General features: G+C 48.3%; 1 protein-coding gene across 1 annotated transcript; it reads left to right on the plus strand.

The window, feature by feature from the left end:
• The first annotated feature begins 14,571 nt into the window (after positions 1–14,571).
• taf5l (TAF5-like RNA polymerase II, p300/CBP-associated factor (PCAF)-associated factor) lies at positions 14,572–20,034 on the plus strand. The gene is made up of 5 exons (XM_084440569.1): positions 14,572–14,712; positions 15,278–15,419; positions 16,213–16,317; positions 16,774–17,555; positions 18,112–20,034. Exons 2-5 carry the CDS (start codon positions 15,281–15,283, stop codon positions 18,907–18,909), a joined length of 1,824 nt encoding a protein of 607 aa, XP_084296695.1. The 5' UTR covers positions 14,572–14,712; positions 15,278–15,280; the 3' UTR covers positions 18,910–20,034.
• Positions 20,035–20,453: the final 419 nt, after the last annotated feature.

Genomic DNA, 20,453 nt, shown 5'->3' on the forward strand with positions numbered 1-20,453 from the left:
ACCAGGCCACCTCAACTACCCCGTACAGCCCTCTGCAGCCAGCCTGTTACCCCCCTCCAACTACCCCGTACAGCCCTCTGCAGCCAACCTACAGCCACCCCTCTCCACCGGGATCTCCAGCGCTGGGTTCTTTGAGCAGCAGTCGGCCGTGAGCAGCATGGACCCCCGGTGTCCCCGCCTCCCGTACGGGCCGCCTCTCGTAGTCCTCCCCCAGGCAGGCCCTCCTACACCCGGCCTGCCCGCCTCCCACGAGCAGCCGTCACCAGACTGGAGCTGTCTGGAAGGAGGCCTGTTGACCCCGAAGGCCACGAACGCCGCGGCCGCCGCCAAGACGTTCCTGGAGGCACCAGTGTTGGTGGCCGAAGAGACGTTCCCCCTGCTCCAGGTCAGCTACCCGGGGGGGAACCCTCCTCACGGGTACGCCGGCGCCTCCCAGCCCTGCCCTGGTCCATACATGGACTTCACTGGACACACCCCGACCCCCGCTAACACCCAGGCAGGGTGGGGTCATTCCAGCCCTCTGTCCATGGCTGCTGGTCCCAGAAGGTCCAGACCACCGCAGGTGAGCTGTGCTTGGTTTTCTCCCTCAAACACCACATTCCCTAGACTGGTAATCAAAGTCGTTCTGAGGTTGGCTTGAAACGTTCTTACATTTTCAGAGTTCATCTCCACCACCATCGCCTGCTCCCCAGACAGGCTGCCATGGAGACTCATTCTACTCTGCCAGAAAGGGTGATTTTTGTTTATTGGAAAACATCTGTCTTTAAAATAAGATAAGATCAATTTAGTTAAAGTAGCTATTTGGCCGTGTGAACCATCCTGAATTGTATTTTACTGTACTGTGACAGTGGGCGGAGCTATTCAAGGATGGGTTGCCAGGCTACCATTTTGGCACAACCTCTGTGGAACTTCATAGCCTGCCCATTAATGTCTGTTGAACTGTCTGGCGTGACAGTTTATTCCGACATTTAGGCTTCATAATCATTCATGACGATTCACAAATGCTGGATTGCCTAATCATTCATAATCCCTCCTTGTCACAGATCCTGGGAGCATGCACCTGTGGCGCTGCACGGCAGAACTCGGCAGACAGATCAAAGTAGGTGGCAGAATCACCCTGCATGATGTGTGTGTGTGTGTGTGTGTGTGTGGTCCAGATAAATTGTTAATGATGGAAATATTAATGACAAGAAGATTGATCATAATAGTTGTGTTGATATTTATGTTAAATAAGCAGGAACACGCACTCAGGTAGGTAGGTAGTCAGGAGGAGCCGGGATTTGAACCACCGACCCTACGATCACTGAACGACCAGCTCTACCAACTGAGCTATACCACCGCACTCACTCTTGAAGAGGGTCAGACGGTCAGGTCTTTAGCCCACTGAAGTGTTTTCTTTCCTACTAAAACATCCATTTCTCCCACAGGACAGCGTGGGTGAGGAACCGTTGGCCCTTAATCCATTTGTTACTAAAGAATCTCTGATTGGTGACACCCCAGAGACCGGGTCTGCTCAGGGGGGCTTTCCTGCCCCACCCCCACCAGGCCACCTCAACTACCCCGTACAGCCCTCTGCAGCCAGCCTGTTACCCCGCTCCACCTACCCCGTACAGCCCTCTGCAGCCAACCTGTTACCCCCCTCCAACTACCCCGTACAGCCCTCTGCAGCCAACCTACAGCCACCCCTCTCCACCGGGATCTCCAGCGCTGGGTTCTTTGAGCAGCAGTCGGCCGTAAGCAGCATGGACCCCCGGTGTCCCCGCCTCCCGTACGGGCTGCCTCTCGTAGTCCTCCCCCAGGCAGGCCCTCCTACACCCGGCCTGCCCGCCTCCCACGAGCAGCCGTCACCAGACTGGAGCTGTCTGGAAGGAGGCCTGTTGACCCCGAAGGCCACGAACGCCGCGGCCGCCGCCAAGACGTTCCTGGAGGCACCAGTGTTGGTGGCCGAAGAGACATTCCCCCCGCTCCAGGTCAGCTACCCGTGGGGGAACCCTCCTCACGGGTACGCCGGCGCCTCCCAGCCCTGCCCTGGTCCATACATGGACTACACTGGACACACCCCGACCCCCGCTAACACCCAGGCAGGGTGGGGTCATTCCAGCCCTCTGTCCATGGCTGCTGGTCCCAGAAGGTCCAGATCACCGCAGGTGAGCTGTGCTTGGTTTTCTCCCTCAAACACCACATTCCCTAGACTGGTAATCAAAGTCGTTCTGAGGTTGGCTTGAAACGTTCTTACATTTTCAGAGTTCATCTCCACCACCATCGCCTGCTCCCCAGACAGGCTGCCATGGAGACTCATTCTACTCTGCCAGAAAGGGTGATTTTTGTTTATTGGAAAACATCTGTCTTTAAAATAAGATAAGATCAATTTAGTTAAAGTAGCTATTTGGCCGTGTGAACCATCCTGAATTGTATTTTACTGTACTGTGACAGTGGGCGGAGCTATTCAAGGATGGGTTGCCAGGCTACTATTTTGGCACAACCTCTGTGGAACTTCATAGCCTGCCCATTAATGTCTGTTGAACTGTCCTGGCGTGACAGTTTACTCCGACATTTAGGCTTCATAATCATTCATGAGGATTCACAAATGCTGGATTGCCTAATCATTCATAATCCCTCCTTGTCACAGATCCTGGGAGCATGCACCTGTGGCGCTGCACGGCAGAACTCGGCAGACAGATCAAAGTAGGTGGCAGAATCACCCTGCATGATGTGTGTGTGTGTGTGTGGTCCAGATAAATTGTTAATGATGGAAATATTAATGACAAGAAGATTGATCATAATAGTTGTGTTGATATTTATGTTAAATAAGCAGGAACATGCACTCAGGTAGGTAGGTAGGAGGAGCCGGGATTCGAACCACCAACCCTACGATCACTGAACGACCAGCTCTACCAACTGAGCTATACCACCACTCACTCTTGAAGAGGGTCAGACGGTCAGGTCTTTAGCCCACTGAAGTGTTTTCTTTCCTACTAAAACATTCATTTCTCCCACAGGACAGCGTGGGTGAGGAACCGTTGGCCCTTGATCCATTTGTTACTAAAGAATCTCTGATTGGTGACACCTCAGAGACCGGGTCTGCTCAGGGGGGCTTCCCTGCCCCACCCCCACCAGGCCACCTCAACTACCCCGTACAGCCCTCTGCAGCCAGCCTGTTACCCCCCTCCAACTACCCCCTACAGCCCTCTGCAGCCAACCTGTTACCCCCCTCCTACTACCCTGTACAGCCCTCTGCAGCCAACCTACAGCCACCCCTCTCCACCGGGATCTCCAGCGCTGGGTTCTTTGAGCAGCAGTCGGCCGTGAGCAGCATGGACCCCCGGTGTCCCCGCCTCCCGTACGGGCCGCCTCTCGTAGTCCTCCCCCAGGCAGGCCCTCCTACACCCAGCCTGCCCGCCTCCCACGAGCAGCCGTCACCAGACTGGAGCTGTCTGGAAGGAGGCCTGTTGACCCCGAAGGCCACGAACGCCGCGGCCGCCGCCAAGACGTTCCTGGAGGCACCAGTGTTGGTGGCCGAAGAGACGTTCCCCCCGCTCCAGGTCAGCTACCCGTGGGGGAACCCTCCTCACGGGTACGCCGGCGCCTCCCAGCCCTGCCCTGGTCCATACATGGACTACACTGGACACACCCCGACCCCCGCTAACACCCAGGCAGGGTGGGGTCATTCCAGCCCTCTGTCCATGGCTGCTGGTCCCAGAAGGTCCAGATCACCGCAGGTGAGCTGTGCTTGGTTTTCTCCCTCAAACACCTCATTCCCTAGACTGGTAATCAAAGTCGTTCTGAGGTTGGCTTGAAACGTTCTTACATTTTCAGAGTTCATCTCCACCACCATCGCCTGCTCCCCAGACAGGCTGCCATGGAGACTCATTCTACTCTGCCAGAAAGGGTGATTTTTGTTTATTGGAAAACATCTGTCTTTAAAATAAGATAAGATCAATTTAGTTAAAGTAGCTATTTGGCCGTGTGAACCATCCTGAATTGTATTTTACTGTACTGTGACAGTGGGCGGAGCTATTCAAGGATGGGTTGCCAGGCTACTATTTTGGCACAACCTCTGTGGAACTTCATAGCCTGCCCATTAATGTCTGTTGAACTGTCCTGGCGTGACAGTTTACTCCGACATTTAGGCTTCATAATCATTCATGAGGATTCACAAATGCTGGATTGCCTAATCATTCATAATCCCTCCTTGTCACAGATCCTGGGAGCATGCACCTGTGGCGCTGCACGGCAGAACTCGGCAGACAGATCAAAGTAGGTGGCAGAATCACCCTGCATGATGTGTGTGTGTGTGTGTGTGTGTGGTCCAGATAAATTGTTAATGATGGAAATATTAATGACAAGAAGATTGATCATAATAGTTGTGTTGATATTTATGTTAAATAAGCAGGAACACGCACTCAGGTAGGTAGGCAGTCAGGAGGAGCCGAACCACCAACCCTACAATCACTGAACGACCAGCTCTACCAACTGAGCTATACCGCCGCACTCACTCTTGAAGAGGGTCAGACGGTCAGGTCTTTAGCCCACTGAAGTGTTTTCTTTCCTACTAAAACATTCATTTCTCCCACAGGACAGCGTGGGTGAGGAACTGTTGGCCCTTGATCCATTTGTTACTAAAGAATCTCTGATTGGTGACACCTCAGAGACCGGGTCTGCTCAGGGGGGCTTCCCTGCCCCACCCCCACCAGGCCACCTCAACTACCCCGTACAGCCCTCTGCAGCCAGCCTGTTACCCCCCTCCAACTACCCCGTACAGCCCTCTGCAGCCAACCTGTTACCCCCCTCCAACTACCCTGTACAGCCCTCTGCAGCCAACCTACAGCCACCCCTCTCCACCGGGATCTCCAGCGCTGGGTTCTTTGAGCAGCAGTCGGCCGTGAGCAGCATGGACCCCCGGTGTCCCCGCCTCCCGTACGGGCCGCCTCTCGTAGTCCTCCCCCAGGCAGGCCCTCCTACTCCCGGCCTGCCCGCCTCCCACGAGCAGCCGTCACCAGACTGGAGCTGTCTGGAAGGAGGCCTGTTGACCCCGAAGGCCACGAACGCCGCGGCCGCCGCCAAGACGTTCCTGGAGGCACCAGTGTTGGTGGCTGAAGAGACGTTCCCCCCGCTCCAGGTCAGCTACCCGGGGGGGAACCCTCCTCACGGGTACGCCGGCGCCTCCCAGCCCTGCCCTGGTCCATACATGGACTTCACTGGACACACCCCGACCCCCGCTAACACCCAGGCAGGGTGGGGTCATTCCAGCCCTCTGTCCATGGCTGCTGGTCCCAGAAGGTCCAGACCCCCGCAGGTGAGCTGTGCTTGGTTTTCTCCCTCAAACACCTCATTCCCTAGACTGGTAATCAAAGTCGTTCTGAGGTTGGCTTGAAACGTTCTTACATTTTCAGAGTTCATCTCCACCACCATCGCCTGCTCCCCAGACAGGCTGCCATGGAGACTCATTCTACTCTGCCAGAAAGGGTGATTTTTGTTTATTGGAAAACATCTGTCTTTAAAATAAGATAAGATCAATTTAGTTAAAGTAGCTATTTGGCCTTGTGAACCATCCTGAATTGTATTTTACTGTACTGTGACAGTGGGCGGAGCTATTCAAGGATGGGTTGTCAGGCTACCATTTTGGCACAACCTCTGTGGAACTTCATAGCCGGCCCATTAATGTCTGTTGAACTGTCCTGGCGTGACAGTTTACTCCGACATTTAGGCTTCATAATCATTCATGACGATTCACAAATGCTGGATTGCCTAATCATTCATAATCCCTCCTTGTCACAGATCCTGGGAGCAGATATTCAGACTCTCTGCAGCAGCAGTCCGGGCTCCCCCGCCAGTCAGCGAGCGTGTTCCCCGGTCAGCAGGTTCACTTCCTGCCCGCCGCCCAGCGAACCCCGGAGCGCCCAGCCCAGAGGAGCAGCGGCGGCTGGTTCAGGTGGCTCCTCCCGTGGGGAGAGAAGAAGGACCACCTGCCCAGCGACACAGACAAATCCGTAAGAGACCCGAGTCTTCTCGTTCCACAGGAGGTGTTTGGTAACGACGGATGGAACTTGTGATGGTTTGATTCTTGATTCTAACTCCTCCTCAGATTGTCTGGGACAAGTCCCTCCAGAAATGGGTGGACAAGAGAGCAGCTTGGGAGGAGGTATGCCCTGCTATTTTAAGATTTATGATCAGTATTATTTGAAATGTGTGTATTTCTGGGTATTTTTTTATGTTATGTTTTTTGGGATTTCACAGACAAAACCCCATCATCAAACAGCCATCTCCCCTCCAATGGGCAATGATGCAATGCAAAATGGAGTCAACCAGTACTCTGTAAAATCAGGTGACTACGCTAACATGGTAGCATATAGCTATGCTATGATAGCTAACATACACGCAAGTGAGGCAGTGAATGGTGAATAACATATTGTTGTTACTAAGAGGTTTCTCTAGGTTCTTTTTAAAGTTACACTTAGCCAGTCCTATTTCTGTGTGTGCGTGCGTGTGTGCAAATGTTTCTTGAGAAGCAACCTGTGTTTTCCTTTCTCATAAAGTGCCAGTTCATCTCAGGAGAGCATATCCATCTTGGAAAAACTGTTGGCCTGAAGCGCTGCGTGGCTCCGCCCCCCCGCCACCCATCCTCACGCCCTGCTCCTCCACGCCGATAACCATGCCGCTCCTTCCAGCCCCCCAGGGTAAGAGGATAACGGTTCTCTCTCCACCTACCTGGTGACCACAGCACACTTTACACCACATCAACACTACTTATTAGAGTTCGACCTCCAATGTTTATAGAGATCCTCGTGGATGAATATAATAAATAAATAAATAAATGCTTCAAACCCAGCACCTCAAGAAAAACATAACATACATGATCATGATGAGTCCCGGGTGACGTCATAGCGTTGCATGAGAGTGTCTCTGTGAAGCGTAATAACAGAGCCCTCCTCCTCCCTGCAGATCCGTTCAGCTACCTGCTGTTCCAGTCCTAGTACGGTCCCGGGGCTCGGTTCTTCTAGAGGCGGGACCCTGGACAACAGATCTGATGAACTCTCATGATTGATTGATAGATAGATAGATAGATAGATAGATAGATAGATAAATAGATATTTAAAGATAGATAGATAGATAGATAGATAGATAGATAAAAAGCCAAATAGATATTTTAAGATAGATAGATGGATAGATAGATAGATAGATAGATAGATAGCCAAATAGATATTTAAAGATAGATAGATAGATAGATAGATAGATAGATAGATAGATAGATAGATAGATAACTGGTCAATAAAGTACTTCCAAAGAATAGAGGAAGTGGAGGTACAGTATGAGGGAAAGCAAGCATTAAGTCTCGAGTTGATTAAATCCAGAACTTTTCCTAAAGATTGACACAGCGTGGCTGTCTGTTACAGTGAGTTTGCACAACATTAAGGAAAACGCATTTGTTTTGTACTTCCACATGCAGACAGAAAGATACAATGGAAATATTGAGGTATCATTGACATTCAATATTTAAACACCAAAGATAGCATGAGCTGTAATATCCACGGAACAGTGATCACAAACCAACATTAGCTTTCTAAAAAAATAAAATCACCATTATTATCAAAAATACTATGAATAGGATAATACAATATGAATCTGCTACTGCTTAATATTGTATCAGTTAAATCTATATAATGTAGATTGGCTACATTACTTAATCTTGATAATAATAGGAGTTTATCTAGTGCTACATATTTTCCAGACATATTTAAGGGAAGTATTTACCAGGACATGTATTTTTACCTCCACCTCAGCGACAGCGCAGGGCGAGAGGTCATGTTTTCGGTGGCGTTGGTTGTTTGGTTCTTTTTCGTTTTTATTAGGAAAATGTTACAAACATCACAGTACTTGACAAAGATTACATTTCCAGCCACTGTAAGAACAATAAACATTTGTCTTCTTTTTATATAATCACATATTAGCAAGTAGTATAGAAATACTACAGAACATTCATTAACAGCATATGCATATGTAAACCAACACAAAAAGCTGCAGCTCCAGCTGATGGGAGGAGCCTCTGTTAACCTTCAGACACTGTTCACCTTCACCAAGTCACGCACATAGTGGGACCTGGGAGCTGCTAGTGGAGCTGCAACACACACACACACACACACACACACATGCGTGTGCATAGTTATCCACACAGCTGGTGTGAACATTAAGAAAAAAAATAGATGGGGGATACAATAAGGGAATTGGAATGTAGAAATGGGGTGAACATCAGGGTGAATTTAGGAGGGGGGAAGATCTAAACTTAACTTGCTGTAAACATCCAGTTGCAATAATAACCAACATGATTTGGGCATAAAAGACAGTTGGCATACGACTTGACCTATGTGCAATATTTTGTGATTTTTCATGCATGAGAAGTGAGATTTCCTAGATTGAAGATCCATTTATTCACCATATACATGATTACCTACTATGAATTTGACTAGGGTAATGGCATATGCTGATGAAGATGACATAGGAGTGCCACAGCTGCCACAGTTGAGCCACAGCTGCCCATAAAGCCACCCAACAAAAGGAAAGGCACAGTGAAAATGACTCAATATATACAGAATAGAGAAGAAGAGGAAGAAAAATAATACAAGAGGCACCAAAATACAAGAGGGACCGGCAGCTGAGCCATCTGGCCCCTATAACTTTAGTGACAGTGGACCGTTATATTATAGCTCCATGCAGGGGACAGATTTATGGAGTCCTCTGAGACAGTGTGACAGTGGATTTGTGATAAAAACAAACATTTATTATTTAATACATTTCATTAATGCAAAATACATTCCTTCAGCACCCTGAATACACTTAAAACAGGCCTGGGTTTAAAAAAAAAAAATCTTATTTAAGACTGCAAATTTCATAAATATCATGCACACTTCACAGTTCTATTTTTCTCTTTAGCCCACTTACCTTGCCTTTCGTGTCCTGGAGTGTTCAATACGCAGTCAATGATTGATGTAAGACAAGTCGACTAAATTTTGCTTTCATCTCTGGCGGTACAGTAGTTGAGATGCATTCTCTGTCGGGCCAGTGGACAAGGAAGGTGATCTTAGCATGCAGGATGTTTATCCATCTTGTGAACATGTCCTGTACAGTAGAGTGGCTCATGTCCAAGATGTGGCATAAGAGGCCTACTGGGTTAAGCTGAAGAGCTCCGGTGAGGAGCAGCCTGCGACTCGGGCCCTGTGTGACTGCTGGGAATATGCGACACCGCGGACGGCTAAGGGCTTTGGGTGGACGGTCAGTGCTTTGGCTAGAGGCTATGGATTACGAGCTGGAGTATGGGCCACATGCGGTGTGGGGTAATGTCCCTCCATGGATTTATCCAGAACCGAGTGTGGACTTGAGCCTGGTGAATTGAAGGCGGGGTGGGATTACTGTACAGTTCTGCTGGGCTCATGTGGGGTTGTCAGGAAACGAAAGGGCTGACGGGCTGGCTAAGAGTGCCCTAAAGCTGGGGGATGATGCCGTGCTGACAGTACCCTATGGGAGGGGTGAGGCCAAGTCTTTGATATGAGCGGCGGTGAGGGAGTCCTGGCAGGAGAGGTGGGGTCATGATGTGAAGGGCCGGCAAGAGGGAGGTGCAGGAGGGAGGAGGTGTTTTGGTTTGGTTTGGTGTTTTGGTCACACTGGCCTCAACTCTACTCTCTTTCTAATAGGGAAGCGTGCATCATCTGACTGAGATGTGTGCTGTCCCAGAAACCCCGGAGCATGTCCTTCTGTGGGGTGGTAGGTTTGTGTCTGAGAGAGCTGTCCTTCCTCGTCCGGTCTGTGAGTTGGGGTGGTCATGGGATTTGAAGGGGATTTTAGGAATGGGTGAGAAGTTGTGAGACTGCTGTAGGGCTATATTTACTTTCCTTACTGATGCGGGGATTGGTCATCGAGTTTAGATGTGTCATCTCGGATAACCCGCTGAGTTTGTGGCTGCTATTTCACATTCGCCCTTGATCAATCCCAATACCGATCCATGGTAATAATGAATCAATCGTTCAGATCGTCAGTGCTGCATGCATTTTACAACATCATTGTTAGCTTTATTAACATAACCATAGCCTACATTTATCTCTCTAACATTAGGCTATCCATCTTACACCAGTCGGCCATTCGATATAGAAGCTAGAAGCGGTCAACGCCAACGTTGACTGAAAACACCCAAACTTAAACCATGTAGGCTAATTATTGTGGATTGTTGAATGGCAGTGTATCGTTTCATCTTTATGCCTACACGTCAACTCCTTTCCAATGTATGTGAATAAATTCCTGTTATTCTAAAATTTCTGTTCAGTTTCTGTCATTTCTGGAAAAAGCTAATAATTGCTGTCAAATGATCACTCCAGTTTTATCACCATATCCCACTACCATTTCAACTATGCACAGGATGTTGTGTTGTGGTCATTTTCATTAACAATTGATTAGCCTAATCAGTCTGTTGTATGTATTAAGCCCTTTTTGAGCGGTGTGCGTTGACTACTCCTTTTTTGCCACATCATTGCCACAGCCAAGATCCACATATCCATGGAATTCCCCTGCAGCATAATCCACGTGCTTCCATATGCTGATATCGTCCATCATGAGGGCTGTTGAATCTCTTTGTCTTTTATTATTGTCCTTGATTAGCTCTGCGTTGTGTTTTCTTGTTTCCAATAAAAGACGGACCCCCAATCTCTAGATATACCACACAGTCCAGTGTCTCCTTTCTCAGGTGTTCCAAATGAATCTCTCCAACACGGGATTTGAGCCTCAGCAAAAGCGATTTATTACAGAAGGTTTGACGTACAAAAGACGATGGCATGCCTCATGTACAGTTGACCTCTCTGGATGCTGGCTGAACCCAAATCAAAGCATTGGTCTCGTTGCAACGTTCTTATGTGGTTTGAGTGTTCCCCCCTCCCTCGTCTCTTCTCCGATAAGACTGTCTCTGGTCTCTTCTGTGGCCTTGTTTTGTCCCATTAACCTACGCCGCCTCGGCGCCCAGGCCTTTATCTCTAACCACAACAATGGTGTTTGGCCCAGAGTGTACCAGCCATGGAATGTCGTTATCTCATAAGTCTATGGAAGAGGGACACCGTTGCTTACCGAAAACTCAAGCCGACAGCCCTACTCAGAGGTCAATCATCATAATTAGGAAATAGCTAACAGGATCATATTAAAAGGCATTTCTCTGAAAATCAACAATATTCAACAGGGCACACAGGGTCTCATTACCATTCTCCTTCCTGTCCTCCACATGTGCGTTGAGGGCAGAAAACGCTGGCTGCGTAAATCCAGGATCCGCAGAGATGTTGCTGTACCAGGTCCGGATGGTTTCGGGGTGGGGCAAAGCAAGGTCAAACACTCCACGGACCAAAGTGTAGGCCTCGGGAGAGTAGAAGTGCAGGGTCATTGCAAAAGAACGTAACTCCTCTGACAATTTTGCATTTTTCTTTTGCCACACTCTTGACAGTAATTCCTTCGATACTCCACCGAATGAGTTCTCCAGCATATCTGCACAGGCTGTAGAAATCAGCTTTTTCTTCTTCAGTTCCTTGATGACGTCACTTAGGGAGGAGAGTCTTCTCTTCCATCGCCGAATTTTCTGCTGCCTCAATTTAAGCTGCCGTCTAGAGGTCTGCAGTTGTCTGTCTGTCTTATGCGTCACTGTTCTGGGTGATTCTTTCATCCAAAGGCTACTGTGGTCAAGCGCAATGGATCTCTGAGCTTCAGAAATGTCCATGTGAAGTACCTGCGATGACGCAATATCCATTTGCTTAGTGGGAGTCAGTTCCTCCATCACATCGATGTCATTGCTATCCAGTTCCTCCGTCACATCAATGGCATTGCTATCCAGTTCCTCCGTCACATCAATGGCACTTCTATCCAGTTCTTTCATCCAAAGGCTACGGTGGTCAAGCGCAATGGATCTCTGAGCTTCAGAAATGTCCATGTGAAGTACCTTCGATGACGCAATATCCATTTGCTTAGTGGGAGTCAGTTCCTCCATCACATCGATGTCAATGCTATCCAGTTCCTCCGTCACATCAATGGCATTGCTATCCAGTTCTTCCATCACAATGATATCACAGCTATCCGTTAGTTTAGTGACATTTGCCGCATCCATGTTACTTACCTCTGCACTCGTCTCATGTCCCTGGGATGATGTGCTGCCTTCAAAGATTGTGGGGACAGCTGTTTTATGTAGGGCTCGTCCTCTAGGCTTTAATTTGTCGAAGCAGTCCTCGGTGAAATGTTCGGAGCACAAACGGGAATTATGGTTTGGTTCCCAATTCCGGACCCTAATTCCTCCATGAGACCTTATGTTCGCGACCCACTGACGCAGCAAAGCCTCATCCTTGAACGGAAACCTATGGAGAAATAAACAAACTGAACTATTTTGCTGTTTGCTTTGCTCTTTACAGATACATAGCCCCATTGCTGCATAAAAGCAGCCTGGCCTGCCTGTGCTTTGAGTGAGAAATAAGCACCCTGATGTTTAGCCTAGACAACTGTCCAGATTTGATCCAGATTGATCTGCAAAAATCTGACATTAACCTACAAGACATTACATTTTTCAATTGAAACAAACCGAAGTGAAACAAACCGAAGTGAGAGTAGGCCTATGAAAAGACCTAATATTCCAAATAGCAGACTAGGGATGTTAACAAATAAACAACCATCAATTAATTGCTGATAGGAATTTACTCTTAAAGTCGCACTGAAACTGACGTTTGAGTTCATTTAACTTCCGTAGTTTGACGTATTTCCGACGCAAACAAGCTATGAGGGTGGGACATATGTTTAGAGGAATTTGATTGGAACATTGACAAGTGGACGGGTTTTAAGAACTTTAGACAGATTCGATAGAAGGATAACGTTGATTGACAGGTGGATGTCGTGAGATTATTGGCCTAAAATCTAAGGTACCTGTTGTCGTCATTGCACGTGACCTACCGTTTTCCAGGAAGTAAGAAATTATATACTTTGATATAAGATTAATACAAAGGTAGAATTTTGGACATTTTTTGGCATACATCGTTGAATAGGTGAACACTATGACCAATTATGTGAACCAAAATGGGACAGAATGCTTTTTTCATTTCAGTGCGTCTTTAAGATTTAGTTACTCGATTATTTGTAAATGTGCAGTCTGCACTTTCACATTGCTGTGTTTCTGAACAGCCTATAGGCCTACTCTGACACGCCGCCCTTTATATAGCCTATATAGGCCTATGCAGACTGTGCAGAACATGCCCAAGGCTTGTTCATGTGATTATCGGATGAGATGCAGTTGTCCGGGCGGGTTTATTTTTCCCAGGGTAGGTCAGCTAATGTGATTTACGAATGGAAATACATGCTTGGGAATATTTAGACATTTCAAACTTCCTCTGTTAAGGTGGTGCTGGGGACTGCGCAGACGGCCTGCATGGCAGTAGATTATCAAAAAATAGGCAAAATCTATCTAGGAAAATAACCTCAAATTATTGATTTAGTTCAAAGATTTTAGAGGGGGGATTCTTAATCCATCAGTAGGCTATTTATTAATCACTGTTGTGCTATGGTAAAATTAGCCTAACGTTGCATAACTGAGGTGGGCCACAGGGATAGCAACATTTTATCACTATAATCAAACTACAGTATATGTCTATTCGCCTAGGCTTATATGACTATGAGCAAGTGTCTTTCCTGATGCTCCCACTACGCACGGGATCCTATAGGCACTATTAAAAAAATAAGGGTCACTGATACCTTTGACATGTGCAGTCAAAGGTATCAATGACGCGTTCTTGTAGTCCACGAACAGATTGCGTTCCTGGCTCTCCCCGCAAGCGGCTTTCTTATTAATCTACTTTCGTCAAATATATCCGTTGGAAAACATTTTTTATCCAGGCATCTTAGTTTTAACAGTATAATTGTGACTGAACATGTTTTGCTTGCTAGTAGGTGGTATTCATTCTGGTCACAACAACGCGATGGACACCCAGGCGAAATATCTCCAGGGGACCTGGTCCAGGCGAGTTGAACAGCTGTCCACCCAGATACGGGATCTCTCGTTGTGGCATGAAGTTCGCAGCTAACCCGCCGAGATCGAAACCGAATGAATACCACATATTAGCAAATAAAACATGTTCAAACCTTGAATATGTTCCATTATTATCACATACCTGTACATAGAAATCTGTGAGTCCCCTCGACGAGTAGAACAGTTTGCAGTCGAAGCACAAGTAGTAGGCATTTTCTCAAAGTTTCTCAAACCACCTCAGTTCAGTTTTCGAAAAAAAGGAGGCGATTTAGAATTATTATCGGCGAGGACGGGTTACAATCAGCCAATCGGGTTCATCAATGTTCAAAGACTGCTGTTCCAAGACACCGCTAAAAACGACCAAATTTGCCAAGATGGCGCGGTTCAATCACTTCACCTTTGAGTTCGAACCCTGGGGGCTTGGTTTGGATCATGGATGTGTTCATGGGTTTGGATGCACTCTCTCCGCCGTCTCTCCGGATCTCTGGTCAGGTCACACGCTTCCTTGACAGGCAGACAGAAGTAGTCGATCGAACGATGCGAGCCGGGAAGCTAGCTAGCTAGCTAATGCACAATGCCGTTATCACGAAAGGGAGTTGATTGTCTCCCATAAAAAAACAAGTGAAATTCCTCTAAATAATCTGTCTATTTGCAGTAACTGACGACGAAGGAGATCAGCACAATATGCAGTGAGTATTGTACTTTAATCAAGATTATCGATAAAAATGCGTGCGCTAATCCCGCTCAAAGTTCACACAGGGCCTATAGCTAACGTTAGCTAGCCAACATTAGCAAACTAGTTTGTTATCTGGCTGGTCTGCTTGCATTGTAATTGCAACTGAGGCTGACAGAAAGCTTCTTGTAAATCGCAGAGACGCATCGTTAGTAACGTTAGGTGCTGGCTAGCAAATATTAGCTATCTTAGCTAGATGCATTTTAGATTGCATGTCATGTGCACCGATATCAGTTCATCACAGTAAATTATATTTCATGTAATGTAAACGGGCTAGCTAGCTACGGTTACTTGGGTAAACCGGCAGCAGGATCAGTGTTTCTATCCAAAGTTACCTGATGGTATGTTTGTATTCTCTCGGAGAAAGTTTCGTGGCGAAATCAAACGGCAATTTCATTTGGGAACCTAGCTAGCTATTCACAACCCATACTCCGCGTAACTGTGAGTGTGTGTGTGTGTGTGTGTGTAAAAGTGGATTTATAGTTGGCTATGATTTCACACTTGTGTGTTTGTTTTCACAGGCCATGAAGCGGGTTCGAACTGAGCAGATCCAGTATACTGTGGCTCAGTACCTGAAGAGAAGGCAGTATGTGGACACAGAAGGTTCCCTCAAGGGCGCTAAACTGTCCCAGTCTGCAGAGGAGATGGCTGCCAACCTTACAGGTAAGGACTGTTCTCAGTGGCTTCAGTTTATCATCCAAGGTTGTCTAGTACCAACGAGAGACATGCACTATGCAGTACAGCATACCACGCCCCAGGCTTACTCACTGAGGATGGTGTTTTGTCAACTCTCCATCAAATCCAACTTGTTTTAGATGCATTTCATACACAAAGGTAAGACAATTTAGTGCATTTCATACACAAAGGCAACACAATGCTCTTTACAGAAAGTTCCAGAGGGAAGAAAAATAAAAACGGTTCACCCATTAAACATGACCAAAGTTCTCAAGTGGAGAAGCTCTACATCATATCTCAAGTGCTAAAGTGAGGGTGAATGATAATTGAATATGTAAGGGATAAGGTTTGGCCAGCCATACGGCTTCGCCTCAGGGTTCCGAAGGCACTGTCAGGCTCTTTATTTTCGATAATGACCGGCTGGCCATACATTATCCCAATTATTACAAAGCTATTTGCCAACAACATTAAAACTAATAAGACTGCACTTTTTATTTCTCAAGGGAAATGGTCCTGTGTGCTTGGGCAACAGCCTTTTTTAGAGATTGAACATAGCAGGCTACAGCCAAACCGTTATTGTTTGGAATGTTAACCTTCAGACAACTTCCAACTGTCGCCCACAGACATTTTAATGTGTTGCCCTTAGCAGCGGTGGATATTGCTTATTGCCGGTGAATTATCGAGAAATAATAGAATAGGTAGAATGCAATTGTCCAATCAGAATAGTGTAATAACGTCTGACAAAATGGTTGATGTTGTTCCCGTCTTTCTGTCTGAGCAGTGCAAACAGAGTCGGGATGTGCTAACATCGTGTCCGCGGCTCCTTGCCAGTCTGACCCACAGCAGTACGAGATGCAGTTCTCCAGGCTCCGGCACTTTCTCTCAGGTATCACTTCCACGTCGGAGCAAACCTTTTGCACACCTGTAAATCTACAAGCGTGTCGGAGAAGGCAGATGGCCGACAAGTTATGAGACAAAAACCTCCCGCACACTTGTCTTCTTCACTAGCAGTCAAACATTTTAATGGCGCAACAATCAACGTTCACCTGAAGAAGGCCTGCGTACCGAAACGTTGTCCCATTAAAGTGTTTGACTGCTAGTGAAGAAGACTTTTGTTTCATCACTTCTACATTTAAATAAAATTGCACACTAGAACTTGGCTACACCTATTCAGGTAATCAGGGTGAGTTGACAAGTTGTTTTTTTTACAATCACAGTAGCCTTGGGAGTCGTCATCCCAACCCGCTGCCCTAATGTTGTGTTGAAGTGAATGTAGGTACAGCACGTGTGGCATCTAAACAAATACCGTTACTCAAAAGTGCTGTTTTACTCACCTCCCAAGACGCGGAGGTGCCCTGGGGCAAGGAGGTGAGCCGCGTCCTCTACCCGCTGTTCGTCTACCTCCACCTGGACATGGTGCGCTGCGGTCTGAGAGCGGCGGCCGACACCTTCTACAGCCGCTTCCACGCCGCCTTCCTCCAGGACGCCGAGCGCCGCGCCATCGTCGAGCTGCTGCGTCACGCGCTGACCGCGCAGGACGTGGCGGCTAACCCCAAGCTCTGCGCCTTCCTGGACCACAAGTACGTGGTGCACCTGACCGAGCCGGCCTACGGCTACCTGCTGCGCTACCTGCAGAGCGAGGACAACGGCGCCCTCTGCCGGGCGCTGGGCACCCACGTGCAGGTGGAGGTCACCGCGTCGCCGCGCACCGACTACCAGCTGTACGGGACGGCGGCGGCCGGGGCGACGGCCGGAGGAGGAGGTGGCGGCCCAAACTCCGCCTCCTCCTGGGCGGGGGCGGACGGGGCGGAGGGAGGGGAGGCGGCGGCGGAGGTCCCCGCCGGGCTGCCGCAGAGCGAGGCTGCGCTGGAGGGGCTGCGCGACTGCATCAAGAGGGTGCGCGAGGGCCCGCCGTCGCTCACCACCGTCTGCCTCTACGCCTTCCACCACACGGAGCAGCTGCTCAACGCCGCCGAGGTGTCGGCCGACAGCCGGCTGCTGGCCGCCGGGTTCGACAGCTCCGCCGTCAAGCTGTGGAGCCTGAGGGCGCGGAAGCTGAAGGCCAAGCCGCACCGGGTGGACGTGTCGCGCGTCCGCCTGGCCTGCGACATGCTGGAGGAGGAGGTGAGAGGGACGCCACAGCTGGACGCAGCCTCTCGGAATACTTACAGCGCTGGGCAAAAGTCTTAGGCCCCCGAAGAAAATTGTTTAAAGCTATTTATCTGGACAGTAAGGGTTTATTTGCTCGTAAAAACACTATAAAATATTACAGTCAATACAAATAAACAATAATAATAATAATAACATCTGTAATCCTGGAAGAAGCTTGGGAAACAAGCACAGGACGACTAAAATGACACGGCAGTGTACCAAAGTGAATTTTGTGTTCTAAGGGAGGCCACACAAAATAACAAATTCTTTTAAAAACAAGAAATTCATATTTGGTCCATGATTCAAGTGGTTATTTTTTAATTCAGAGTGCCTAAGATTCTTTTTAGACTGCCAACATGCACCATGGACAGCTACTGTTGTTTTTTATTCTTAAGATATTTGGATTACTTTTTATGTATTAATGTTTATTTGTGTTTATTCCAATGTTTTATATATAGTGTTTTTCACAAGCAAATAAACACTTACTGCCCAGATAAATAGCTTTAAACATTATTTTCTTTCCATTCAGGCAGACGAGGAGGATGGCTCGGGCAGCGAGATCAAGACCCTGCGCGGCCACAGCGGCCCGGTGTTCCGCACCGCCTTCCTGACGGACAGCTCCGGGCTCCTGTCGTGCTCGGAGGACGCCACCATCCGCTACTGGAACCTGGGCAGCTTCACCAACACGGCGCTGTACCGGGGCCACGCCTACCCAGTGTGGGACGCCGACGTCAGCCCCTGTAGCCTGTACTTCGCCAGCGGCTCGCACGACCGCACGGCGCGCCTCTGGACCTTCTCGCGCACCTACCCGCTACGCATCTACGCCGGCCACCTGGCCGACGTCGACTGCGTCAAGTTCCACCCCAACTCCAACTACCTGGCCACGGGCTCCACCGACAAGACGGTGCGCCTCTGGAGCACCCAGCAGGGGGCGTCGGTGCGCCTGTTCACCGGCCATCGCGGCCCGGTGCTGGCGCTGGCGTTCTCGCCCAGCGGGAAGTACCTAGCGTCGGCCGGCGAGGACCAGCGGGTCAAGCTGTGGGACCTTGCGTCGGGGACGCTGTACAAGGACCTGCGCGGGCACTCGGACAGCGTGACCAGCCTCTCCTTCAGCCCCGACAGCAGCCTGGTGGCGTCGTCCTCCATGGACAACTCGGTCCGGGTGTGGGACATCCGCGCCTCCCATGGGGGGGCGCCGGCGGACGGCTCGTCCAGCGAGATGGTGGGGCTGTACACGGGCAGCACCAGCAACGTCCTCAACGTCCAGTTCATGGCGTGCAACCTGCTGCTGGTGACGGGTACGGCGCAAGAGAAACAGGAACAATGACCACAGCCATTATGTCTGGCCTGTTGAGTTTGTCTGTTTATTAGGGGTCTGTCGCGTCTGGGGAAGCTTGCTTTCTGCGTGGTCACCATGGAGACGGGACGGCTTCTCTCATTTGTCATCTGCCCTGAGCCAATCACAGAGAGGTCCAGTCCAGGGTCAAAAGGTCGCTTGCCAAATTGATGTCCGGGTCGCCAGTCTTGAGTTGACCACTGTCAAAATGGTGTCACACTCATGTGGTGAAGACAACTCCACAATTTTTGACAATTCCTTACTCTTTCCTCTCCCCAAATGCTATATTCATTAAAGTAGGCGTTAAGTGTAGAATTGTATGGCTGGCTGTGACCAGAATGATAAAGGATAATGATTGTGGGTCTTGTGCCTTGTTGGTCAACAACTTTTCACGCCTCGCGCTCAAACTTCACATTTGATCAAAGGAAAGCTCGCTTCAGATAACTGGCTACTAGACTTTTTTTTTTCTTTGAATTGTTTTGAAAGCAGTGTTTTACAAACGTGTTCCCATTTTGCGTCCAGCATCGTCAAGAGTTATTGAAGTGAATGAATGGATATATCTATTCTGTTGTAAATGTAACATCATGGTATGCAATGGGACATGACTGTTGAATACTGCTTAAAGGCAGCTTTTGTTGTCGGTCAGCCGGGCATGGGTGGTTGATGCAAACCTAGCGGGTTTGTTAACATCACTCTGCTAGTCTGCCATCATTTCTACTGTGCTGAGAAATATAAATAATATTTTTGTAATATGTGTTGTGTTTTTCAATCTGAAGAGAGAATCCTAGTGCACTTTTCACTTTGGTGAAAATGCATTGATCAAAGCTAGTGACCGGATTTATCTTGTCTGTTTCTTTCATTTGAGAAAGATGGAGCACTGTACTGTATGTTTCATAAGAAGGTGTATTCTTTTGACATTCATTTTTGTGAGGGTCCCACATTGATATTTTGTTATTATTTCCAGCCCCTTGTTTGATACTGGTAAGCGTATCAAGTCATTGAAGAACTACAGTATACCGTATGTGTGTTTATAGACAATTTCTTACTACACAGTGTAAAGCATATTAAGCTCAAATGTACCATTTCGTTTTACACTATCTTCATCTGAAGGTGAGATGAGCTTTGATCCAAAATAAATGAGTTATTTAAACAATTTGCATCTCTTTTTTTTTTAATGGATTTTCAAACCAGGGGCCCAGATAAAATCCTTACAAATCATTCAGGGTCTCGAAATTTAAACCGAAACTCTGATCTTCTGTAGATCTGTTTCCACTCAAAGTCTGCAATAGTGCGTGGGGGTGTGTACACAGTCTTATCACTATCTCTGAACCTGACATTCCAGAATGCGTCCTGGTGAGAGCGCTGGAGGGAATTCCTGCTCTCGTCCCGAGGCCGAGCCCAGGGAGGGAGCAGCAGCCCGTCTGATAGAGAATGAGGGTGAGGCGCGGAGGACAAACCGGTTTATGTCTGAAGGGTGTGTGTGCGCCTGCCCCTCCTATTTACCTGTCAGGCCTGTCTCTCCATCACACACACAT

This window comes from Borostomias antarcticus, assembly GCF_949987555.1.
Source record: "Borostomias antarcticus genome assembly, chromosome: 7".
NCBI classification, from domain to species: Eukaryota; Metazoa; Chordata; class Actinopteri; order Stomiiformes; family Stomiidae; genus Borostomias; species Borostomias antarcticus.